Below are 11,945 nucleotides of genomic sequence, written 5' to 3' on the forward strand. Positions count from 1 at the left end.
GGAGGATGTTACTTGTCACCTGTACTGTCCTCCCTCCTTGTTTTTTTTCTGTCTCTGTGGAGAGAAACGGACAAACTGACTCATCTGGATCCGAGGGGCTTCTGTCTTCACTTCCTCCATATTCTCTATAACACAATGGTAATTGGTAGGAGTGGGCGTGTGTGCATCTGGTGCAATCCCCCCCCTCCACCATCCAACCCCACTCCTCCTCTTCATCTACCCAGCCCCCACCCTGTTGAAAGCTCATTAAAAGACCTGCTGTTAATGAGCTAGAGGGATCATAGAACATCATTTTCATTGGGTGTGGGGTTAAGGCCAGAGATGCTGGTGCAGAGGTTTTTATGCCCTTAAAATGGAGTCAGCAATTATCCCAACCCCTTGACACTCCCCACCCACCCTGCTCTGCCTCCTAACATGCCCACAAACAATAACCAAACTACCCCCCCCCCCCCCTTAATTTTGTATCCTGAGAAACCCTTGTCGCCCATGTCCCATCACAGCTCACTGCACCCATCTCGCAACCTGCAGGATGACTGACACCAACTCAAATATATTTACATACACACATATAGTACACACACTCACATACACACCCCGCTGGAATTACATTAGTCTTTCTAGACAAAGCCAGTAACATCACAAGGATGTAAACAAGGAGTGAGGGTCCCTAATCCAAACACTCACATTAAAAATTAATAACTCTGCACTGACTGTGGTCCTCAGAGAAACAACCCACACTGACTAAGACAACATCCTGGTGAGAAAAGATACTTAAAAATAGTTTCAAAAGCTTTGTTGTGGATACCAGAATAAGAACAAATAAATAAACATGCATGGAAAAGCATCCACAAGCAGAAAAAGACAGCAGTGGGAGGCGGGAAAAAAGACTACACAATACAAAATATTTCACCTCAATTGTTTATTAAGGCTCTTCAATTACAAAACGGTGTCAAGTTTACAAAGACAGCAGAGCGGTACAGCTTCACAATAGCCAGTGTTCAGCGTAAAGGAGATGATGCTAGGAAAAGTGGAGGCAGTTAATAATAATAATAATAATAACAATAATAAGTATAGCAACAGCAAGAATGTCAATCTATGTACAAAAAATTATCCCTGAACAGTTACACAGCATTCAGAATCATTCATTACACAACACACATAAGAATTTGTTTTCCCTGACATGAATGCAAGCAGAAATCAGATATGGTAACACAAAGTCATCACACTAGTCACGAAAAAGTTGGTAGCACTCTACTTGACAACTTTGTTCTGTTATATGTGTTAAATGGACAGATTTCCACATATTTAAAAGGTGGGGTATGCGATTCTAATCCAATACACATCTTTTTTGTCCGCTAGCTGTCCGTCTGTCTGTGTGTTTGAGCTGAAAAAAAATCCAGCCCTGGCTCTGTAAATGGGAAATAAACAAAGTGGCTAGTTCTAGTTTGCCAATATATGTGTTGTTGTGATCTTAGCTATAGTAGCAGGAGAGGTGTCGCTGTCTGGAGCTGGTGTGCTGGCTCTGGGAAACATTTGTCCTCTCTGGCTATTAGCTTTACAGGAGCCACTGTAGGGACCGTTTGCTAACCTATAACCTAGCTAAGCTAACCCACAACCTAGCAAACGTTAGTTATATTACTTGCTGTGTTGTTGTTCGCTCTATATCATGGTATTTATCATGGTATTGGATTTCTCCAGAATTGCATACCCCACCTTTAACTTGTTTTTCTAAACTTAAAGCCTCACCATTTACATATAATGACCTGTCAGAAGCATGACACGTGATTGCGACCAGCTGATTTACGCTGTGGACACAAGATCACAGGACAGAGGGGTCAAGTACAAGTGTTACCCGTGGATGTTTTCCCAATATGTGTACACACACACACACACACACACACACACACACACACACACACACACACACACACACACTCCACCAATCAACTAGCTACTCCCGTACCCCTCAACCCTGTATTTCAGCAGTGGAACAGACTTTTTCAGTTAAACAACCACCAACATGCAGCATCCATAAATTAGGAATAATTCAAACTAAAAAAAGAAACAGTTTCAAATGGCTGCAAAACATGCACAAGCTTCAAGCAGTCCGGCACTTTACAAATGTAAACAATGAAAGAGAGAAATTACCAACACAATAATAGGTACAAATAGAGAAAAATAATACACACCCGTTTCACATGTAGGTAAAATTGCAGTTTTTTATGCATAGAAACTAATCATGAAAAAAAAAAAACATCAGTAAATTAGACTTTAAAGTCTCCTTATTCACATTTATAAAATTAGAAAAAACCCCAACAGAAAATTATCCATACATACTGTCACAAAGTCAGGAGCACAACCTTGCCAGGTCCCATGAGCCCTGTAAACATTACGTTAAGAGACAAGTGTTGTGACAACCAAGCGCCTTTAAAAAAAGGAATCTGAGAAACCGCAGACAGACAGTGTTTGGATTAATTTCACCCTCTGTGTCTGTTCAAACATCTTTAGTCTTTAAAAGGTCTTCTCAAAAAGAAAACCAGCAACAGCTAGGTAGCACAATATGACCTCCCTCCATCTGCTGATGCTGAAAATATATTAACATCATACTATTGCTAAGCTTTTTTAATTCAATATAATCCCCTCTCTATATTATCTGACAGTTACTATCTGTCTCCACCTGTCCAGTGGGTCACCAGAGAGATAAATCAGTCATCTTTTGCATCCTGCACTGCAACATGGTGATCAGTTTCCTGTGTCGGTGTGGACTGTGACGGTTCACTTCCTGTTCAAGAGCTCTGGTAATCTCCCTGTTGAATGTCATGGCCTTGTTTTTGCTCTGTGGTCTAAAGATCTGTAGGCACTTAGTTTCAACTGGCAGCTTTGCATACAATCATGAACAATGTGGCTGATGGCTGCTGGGTGCATCAGTGTTGGCAGAGATGACGGGATTGCCTGCTGCTTCTTCTCTAAACTAGATTCCAGTTTAACTTGACTTGTCAGTTCAATAATGAGACAAATTCTTTTTATTTGAATGGGCGAGTTAAATCCTTTACAGTTCTATTTTAATGTCAATTAGTGAATGAGAACAGCTCTCATGGCGCAGAAGTCAAAGCTAAGCTCACCTCTGCGTTGCTCTCAGGTGGGAGATCCCCCACTATGGCTGGACTCCCTCTGTTCTCCACACATGCCGCTTGGCTTTGCCCCTCCTCCACCTCCATGCTTTTCACCACATCACTCTGCATTTTGCTCTCCATTTCTATCTGATCCAAACTGGCTTCATCCTCCTCCATTTTCACCACCACTACTTCTTCAGCTTTTATAGCAGCCAAAGTGTCTGCGGCGCTGGCCTGTGCGTACGCTCCTACACTGGCGTGACTCAGGCCGTGGACTTTCTTCAGGTGTTTCTCCAGAGTGGCGTAGACGGTGAAGGGCACCGCGCACAACTGACACAAAAAGGAAGCCTTAGCTCCCTGGGCGCCGTGGGTCTTCATGTGGCGCGTTAACTTTGAACTCTGAGCGCAGGCGTAGTTGCAGAGGCCGCAGCGGTAGGGCCGTTCACCTGTGTGGCTGCGGCGGTGTACAGTCAGGTTGCTGCTGTTCCTGAACTGCTTACCACAATACTCGCAGGCTTCGTCTTTCTTCTTCTTACCAGCTGAACCGGCAGTAGTATTGTTGTTATTGTTGTTTCCTCCGCTGCTGACACCTCCTCCTACACTCCTCCGCTCATTCTCCCTCTGCCATTCTTGCACAACCTCGCTCCACTCTGTCTCCCTCTCTATGACCTCTCCTCTTTCATTCTCCCACTCTCCAACTCCTCGCACTCTGTCGCCCATCTCTGGCCGTTTGGGCGTGCAGTTGCCACTAGCAATACCACTCTCACCGCTGCCCCCTGTCTCTCCGCTCTCCAGCGAGCCTTCAGAGGGGCTGGCGCAGGGTGAGGTGTGCTGAGGCTCCCCCTGCCCCTCTGCCTCCTCCTCCCCTCCATCTCCCACCTCTCTCTGGCGCTGGTACAGCCTCAGTAGCTCCCTGTCTGCCGGTCTAACCTGCGAGGTCAGCAGCATCAGGCCTGAAGCTATGGCGGGGTGTTTGGGCAGCTTCAGGTCTAGCTCGGACGGGCCCTGAGCTTTCAAGTCTCCCTTTCCCATGGTTCCAACTGGCTGCATTTGAAACCTCCCTCTCATCCCCTGCCTCCCTACATCCTCCTCCATCACGACCATCTCCACCGACTCATATCCACTTCCTCCACTTCCAGCCTCCCTGTGATGGCTCCTTATGTGACGGGCCAGCTGGCCGCTCTGGGCAAAGGCCTGCCCGCACACTCCACAGTGATAGGGCCTGTCGCAAGTGTGAGTCCGGCGGTGGGAGGACAGAGCGCGCAGGGAGTGGAAGTTCTGACCACACGGCTCGCAGTGGAAGTCAGCCTGGAGGGCGCTAGTCTGAGGAAAGGGAGAAGCTGCTGGTGGAGAAGAGGACGGAGACAGCATCAGGCCTCCGGGGGAGCTGCCGGTGGTGTTATTATTCCCCTCGGCAAGCTCCCTGAGCTGCACTGAAAAGTTCAGAGCCTGCGGGTTACTGGAGGAGGAGGAGGAGGTGGTGGTGTGTGTCTGACGGGAGCGACTGAGGCGCAGGCCGGAGGGCTGAAAGGCAGAGGCAAGAGCTTGGCTCAGGTGGCGAGGGTCCAGAGTGGCTGCAGCAGGCTTGTGATCTTTAAGCCCTCCTCTTCCTCCTCCTCTCATGTCTGTGTCATCTTCCTCGTCCTCTTGGTAGATGCTGAAGGAGTGTGTGTGCTGAGCGTGCTGTAAGAGCGCCCATGCAGATGAAAACACGCCTTCACACTGCTGGCAGGTGAAATAGGAGGGCTCCCCCGGACCTGGAAAACAAAGATGGACAAAATTGTTAGCAAGTTTGATTAATGGTTGTTAGTAAAGAATATGTAGTATAAAAAAAGGTCTTTTGACTTGACTTTTGAAATGTCTTGACTTCCACTAGGAGTGAGATAAATTCATAGAGATTAAACCTGCAATAAGTGATTTTTTGGTCACAAGCTGTGAACACAACATCTGACCTATTTTAAAAGTTATGTATGAATGTTAGCAAATAGTTGTGTCTTCACATCAAGTAGATACAAAGCAACATTAATATTTCATTTGAGTTGTGCTTGTGTCCACCTGATGAAAGTCCAATATTCCCTCTCTTTTAGCTCCTGAGGGAAATATCTGGCTCTTTAGCTGCTAAATGCTCCACTCTGTTCATCAGATAGTCGCTAACTGTGTCAGTCAGCTGTTTGGTGCTGAACATGTAGTGTACAGTGGGTTTTTAGAGCTTGTTTGCTGATAACACCCGCCTTCTGCGACCGAACACAATGAAACAACAGAGGCGAGAGTCAAGTTGTGGTTCAAAAATCAAAACAGCGAGATGCTATAAAGCTTCGTAGAGCTGAGGGGAACTGAAGTGTTGAGTGATTAGAGTTGAGTTGAGTTATCTGTGGTTTCATCACTACGAGTGACCTCTTTCACATACACGTAGTCATGTGAGCCCTTATTAATATAAAAATATTGATTATAACGGATTTAAAGTTATAAACAGGAACATGAGTATCAGCATGATAAAAGTCAAATCTACCAGGAGAGTAGGACAGACAGACCGATTCAGACTCAAATGCATGTAAGGTGAAGAGAAGGGTCAGGTGATGAAGAAGTAAGGCCCTAATAAGGACAGAAAGAACTAAACAAGGAAAAAGTGTGTGGAGAAGTATAATCCAAAGCAGAATAGAGAAATGGGCTCCAGAAGCCAAAGGGCCAACAGAGATGCGAGCTGTGTCGCAAAGTACATCTGGAGATATTTTTATATGTGGATAGCTTTGTCTCCTATCCGAGAGCCACTCTCCAATTAAGCTGCAAATTGCTAATTAGCAGAACGTAGAAAACGAACGCTTTATGCAAATCAGGCACTGACTCAGCCTGCTTGACAAATGAGGCCTTTCTGCATAAATCAAAATTGGAGAGAAGATCCCAAAATTGAGGGGGAAAACAGTTTTTCTTCTTTTTTTGGAGAGGTTCAAAGCCGACTCTGGTATAAGCCTCTTTCATGTTTCCTCAAGTCAAATCCTTCTGTATTTTACTGGAGGGGGGAGGAGAGTAAAGATGAAAAAGAGAGCAACTGTTTCTTTCTCTTTTTCGCCTTCTCCCGCCCTCCCTCTGTCTGGAGACGAGAGGAGCTGTGGTGTTCATGTCCTTTAACCTAGCCTGAGGAGAAACCCAGGAGAAGTTGAGATACTTCTTTTAAAAATAGGGTGAAGAGTGAGAGCAGAAAAAAAGGAGAGAGATAGGTAGGTCAGGGCTCAGGAGATAAAAAGAAAATGAGATGAAAAGATTATAATGTAGTATGGGGGGCCAAGAGACACCACGAAAATATGTCACCCCCTTTGGATTGTACTTGAGACCCATCCTCCAACCCCGGCTCTCCTCACCCCCCCCAAAACCTTCCAAATCTTTCCCTGAGGGGGGTGGTGGTGGTTGGGGGGGTTTTTTGTCTCGGGGTCCTGGAGTGAAACACAATACCCAGCCGGTTTCTCTTTCCTTCCCTCTCTCCCCTTGCTTTTTTTTTAGTAAGGATTCCCATTTGGCCCGGGGTAGCACTTGAATATTAAGCAGAAGCAATAACTACTAATTAAAAATGCAGATTGGCTGGGAGCACTAACGAGCAGCAGGCAGAATCTCTTTTCCCTTGGGAGGCAGAGGAGGAGAAAGGGGGGGCGAGAAATTGAAAGAGGGCAAAGCGAAAGTGTGTTGAAGATGGGGAAGAAATACGGGGGGGGTTGGAGATGAGGAAAAAAAACAAACAAGGAGAATAAATAAAAAGGAATGAGACAGATGCACGCGGCTCTTCAGTAATCCATCCCCCGTCCTCGACGCTTCTCTCTTGAATACAGAAAAAGATGGAGGGCTTGTCTGTTGTGGGATAACTGCTCTTTCAGATGCTCAATGTCTCTCCCACAAAACAGCTCGCCACTCAAGTAAAACAGCACTTTCTATTATTTACAAGGCTGCAGGATGTCCAATTAAAACTGTCCTACTACATAGCTACTTTAACAAGAACTCAAACTTTATGTCACAAACTATAAAAGATAAAAACACTGAACGCTGGGTAAAATTACAATTATGAACTCCAAACAAATGCAACCTACATTTGGTAATAAAACTTTAATTCAAACTTATCCACTTTTTCATTATTCACAAGCTGCCATGCTCTTTCCCCCTTCGCCTCGTGCACACGTTAGGTTTGTTGTATAATCCTGAGGGCACCAAATTACCAAACTGGCGTGCTTCTCTGACTGTAAGTGAGAGACAGAGCAAGAGATAAAAAACAGACTGAAATTTAAAAAAACACAAGAGATTGCGGACAAACGGAAATGGTGCATGCAGCAGTCCCCTGAGCGTTACACAGAGGAAGGAACTGCTAACGTGTGTGTACATGAGAGAGAGAGAGAGTTTCAAAATATGCAAAGGGGCACTCATACCTACTATGAGTGCGTAGCAAGATGCTCTGTCCATCTGCAATCATCTACAACCTCCTAAGTACTCCCCTTTTCACTTTCGGGATACAGCGTGACCTTAAAATACATCTGACCTTTGCATGAAAAACACCATAAACTCTCCTCTACATTGCTGGAAATGAATTTTTTCAAAAGGATGTTAATGAGAATTCATGAATTGCTGACTGATCCCCACCGTGACATATTAGGTTTGGCACGACCATCACACAGTGTCCACACTCTTCTTCTCTAAAAAAAAGGGAGAAAAAAAACAGCAGCAGAATAGGCGTGAAGAAAAAGACCTTTAGGTAAATCAGTGCTAATGTATGATGCACTTTAGGCAGAACGAGAAGACAGGGATGGCTTAAGATACAGAAAATATGAAAACAAGGGGAAGGAGAACAAGATGCACAAGATGAAGAAGAAGGAGGAGGAAGGAGGAGATTCCCAGGAGCTCAGGTGGCTTGGCCCAGGGCAGAACAGTGGGAGATGGCAGAGGAGCTGCGCATGATGCAACATCCTCCATTACAGTGTCATGACAGCGAGGAGAGCTGGAGCCTCACATCCACCCCTCTGACCATTTCGTACTGTAGTGCATCACTGCAACCATCAACTTATAAACACTGTAACAAGCTACTGAGCTGGTTTTTAAAGGATGTGGTTTCAGTCTCTGTTGTCCAGGGTGTAGTGGATGCCAGAGAGGGAGAAACATGTTTACCTGGCCATTTCACCCCAGAGACTAACAATCGGGGAGATGGGAAAGAGCTCTGGAGCTCAGTTGCTCAGTGTGGAGCCCTTGGGGACCCTCGGTGCCCTCTGAACGCTCCTGACGCCTATCCTTTCCACACAATTAGCCTCTGCGTCACTAACTCACGCAAGTCTGCTAATGGCAACGGCTAGCTAATGAGCTGGACTCAGGAGGGAGGGGGAGAACAGTTGTTAAATGACGAGGAGGGCGGTTCAAAAAAAAGAAAAAAAGAAAAGAAAATAAAACAAAACAAAAAACAGTCACTAATTAGCAACCTGCTGTCTTTTTCTGCTTCATCTTCAGTCACCTGCTTTGTGGTGCTCCGCCTTCACCTTCACTCCGGGCTCCTCCCCCCAGGCTCTGTCCTTGGCCGCCCCTCTCCTCAGCTCGATGAAGCCCGGCCCCAGCTCGGCGTTGGCGACGTGCTGCTGTGCTCGGTTGGCAGGTGAGGGGGGTGTGGCGTTGGTGTTTGGAGTTTGGCTTTGGGAGCGGCAGCCGCCCTGTTTGTGCTGGATGAACGCCAGGATGTGGGCGAGGGGGAAGGCCCGGCTGCACTGGCCGCAGGTCAGGAGGTCACGACCCTCGTCAGACGCTTGGACCTGCGGAGGAGGAGGAGGAGGCCGGTCTTCTGATGAAGTGGTGCCATCCACCATGTCAGTGACATCTGATATGCAGAGCAAAAACATGACAAAAAGAATGAGGTCATCAGTTAACACAGACAGATACACAAGTACAGTTCATTACGCAAGGATTTAAACACTGTTGCCACTTAGTATTGAAAACAGAAATAAAAAAGAAGCTGCAACGATTAGTTGGTTAACCAATTAGTCGATCAACAGAAAATTAATCGTTTAAATAATTTTTAAGCAAAAAGTCACATGCTCCAGCTTCTAAAATGTGAATATTATTTGGTTTTATAGTCTCCTATTATAGTAAAGTGAATATCTTTGGGTTTTGGACCGTTGGTCAGACAAAACAAGACATCTGAAGACGTCGCCTTAGAATCAATACTAAACCTGGACATTAAACATCCCACTTTCTCCCAAAATACCCCACCTCCTCTAGCAAGACTCCCAGTTAATTTGGATTTCTGCTGAGGAGTTCTTGACCGTGCTCTTACATATTAACAACCCAAAATGGCACAAGTACTGTTAGACCTCAGTGGAAGAACAAACGGTCGTGTTGATTGAAAGTGCTAGTTTCAGTTGTAAGCGCTCAATCTGCTCAGCCAATACTGACCACTTCCTTTTAACCAACCTAAAACAGATGTGCTCACTCTGACTGAGGCTGCTGGGTGCAAAGAGAGAGAGAGAGAGAAGACCCAAGCTGTCCGTCTCAGCAGGAACATCAACCCCTAATTAATGTGACAATAACTATGTGCTGACAAGTGAAATTATTGATTTAAAAATGCAGCATTATGACCAAGGCTTTTACCTTTCACTCACAGTAATAACTTGCCCTACCAGCCACAGGCAGAGGGAGTTTCTCAACAGGAAGTGGATTGCAATAAAAAGAAGAAAAAATGACTGAAGGTGTTTGAGATAAGAGCGGCCCCTGTGTCTGTTTCTTTGCTCACAAATAGGGCAGCTCATCTGAGTCGACCTGAACAACCAGCTGACAAATCTTACATGGTTAGAAGGGAGCGCTTTGACATGCATGCAGTCTGCAGACAGGAGAACTGGGGAGTGTTGTTGAAGCAGTGGACACAACTTCAACCAAACCTCTTTTCGTAAGAAAGTCTCCCAGGTGGAGCTCTTTGGGGAGGAGGAGGGGGGGTCAGTAGACTATTGCTCAACGCGGTCACTGACACACCTTGATGCCTAGACTGGATCCACCTGCCCGGACTAGGCCGGCTAACATACAGGACAGGTACAGACAGTACAGTCTGAAGTCGGATCTCGCCAGTTGTTTCTGAAAAATGTCACCTTTCCTGTTTCGGAGCTGCGCTGTTTGTGCAGGCTTGCAAGGCGCGGTCACACACACACACACACACACACACACACACACACACACACACACACACACACAAAACAGACAGAATTGAGTCAGGGCCTGTGGTCACACCAGACACGCACCACTGGTCTCCAGAAGAGAACTGTAAAAAAACAAATGGTGTTAAAGTTTCTGTTTTATTTCCTTTCAAACATATGTCTTTGTGAGCTGCACCGTTGTCTTTATGTTTGACCAGTCTGAATGGGATCTATTCTACATTTGTACAGATTATTATACATATCGACATATTTAAAAACTCTGTCATTATGTGCAGCAGGGTGGACGCAGTGTCCCAGAAGCAGAGGAGGGAAACTGTCCCGGAGACACACCGAGAAACTCGATCATCGTCAAACCTGGAAATATTAATCATCGTGTTCGGACCTGTAGCCTCTGAAAACAGCGTGCCAAAAAACCGGTCCTTCCTCTATGAGCACAACTGCAGCAACAGTAGCCTACACATCAGGACAATCATGGCAAAAAATATGACCCCTAATTTTAATAATAATTTGCCTATAAAGTCCGCATAAGGGATTAAGAATACTTCCATATTGGCATGACTGACGTCAATGTGCACAAAAAGATACTTTAAAAATCTCCTTGGGAAGTGTTACAGGGATTTTTACATGCTTGAAAATTAAAACAACATGTTCATCATTTGATAGCTGTTGCCAGCGCGCATCCAAACCATGCGCGCAAACTGACAATGAAACAAAAACGTGACCTGAATTTATTTTAGTTTCACCTAAAAACAACAACATTACATCCGTCTCAAGCAGTTTAAACGTGGCCACACATCGCTGCTGCTGTTGCTGTCTCCGGCTTACCTTGAATTGCACTCAGGTGCTGCGGTCTGCTTCCAAGTTTGCGCCTGGACATCGCGTCGAGCGTTTGGCACCTTTCTGGGTCCAAAACAGCAAAAACAAAAACACCCTACAAAACCAAAATCCGTCCAAGCTGCTCCTTCTCCGACAAGTTGACCGAAATGCGAGCGGCGGGGACAGACGGATAAGGCTGGCTATCCTCTGCCTGGACTCGCACTGAGCAGTTAAGGCAGCGTTCAAGTTCACGCTTCTTCCCCCGCAGCGCGCGGAGGGCAAAAGGGGGCATGGGCGACTGTAGGCACCGCCCGCCCCGCTCCACGACCCTGACCCCGCCCTCCTCGGGTAACACACTCCGTAGACACGCTCTTCTATCACTTTAAAACCTTTTCTCTTTTACGCACTCGCTTTCTGGTTATTACCAAGCTTTCACTGTCAGTTTCAGTCAGGTTTGTCATATCCGATAGTGGAAATTAAAATGTTGCTCCATCTCAGCAGCTCCGAGAAACTACCTCGTTGGTTTTCCACAGGTGTCTCCAAAACCCAAATTAAAAACCACAGGAACATTCATTTCTCCTTTTCTTGTTGACCAGCTATAACTGCTGTACAGCCATAAACATTCAGGAAACACTCCGAAAGTTAAAGAATAACACTCAGGAAAGAGAAGCTGCAGTGAAGCATCTTTAGCTGCAAAACTGAGATTTGTCGCCACCTCCTGACAACAACAAACTGCAACTCCGTTAAAAAAAAAAAAACAACAAAAAACTTCCCGGTGAACCACAAGTTACTACAGGAAAAAACGTGTCTCGGTAATAGCATATAGTGATGTGCGATGTATTTTTATTGAATCAAA

The 11,945-nt window shown here is 45.6% G+C and overlaps 1 protein-coding gene across 3 annotated transcripts; it reads right to left on the reverse strand.

The window, feature by feature from the left end:
* Nucleotides 1–904: 904 nt before the first annotated feature.
* znf296 (zinc finger protein 296) lies at nt 905–11,435 on the reverse strand. Of its 3 annotated transcripts, XM_044204069.1 has the most exons (3): nt 11,099–11,435; nt 8,590–8,946; nt 905–4,870 (listed from the first exon to the last, which is right to left on the reverse strand). In XM_044204069.1, exons 1-3 carry the CDS (start codon nt 11,148–11,150, stop codon nt 3,093–3,095), a joined length of 2,187 nt encoding a protein of 728 aa, XP_044060004.1. In that variant the 5' UTR covers nt 11,151–11,435; the 3' UTR covers nt 905–3,092. The 3 variants fall into 3 exon arrangements, with proteins under 3 accessions (XP_044060004.1, XP_044060006.1, XP_044060005.1); XM_044204071.1 differs by lacking the exon at nt 11,099–11,435 and having other exon boundaries at nt 8,558–8,791; XM_044204070.1 differs by lacking the exons at nt 8,590–8,946; nt 11,099–11,435 and adding an exon at nt 7,731–8,464.
* Between the last annotated feature and the right edge of the window lie 510 nt (nt 11,436–11,945).

Source organism: Siniperca chuatsi, linkage group LG7, assembly GCF_020085105.1.
Source record: "Siniperca chuatsi isolate FFG_IHB_CAS linkage group LG7, ASM2008510v1, whole genome shotgun sequence".
NCBI lineage: Eukaryota > Metazoa > Chordata > Actinopteri > Centrarchiformes > Sinipercidae > Siniperca > Siniperca chuatsi.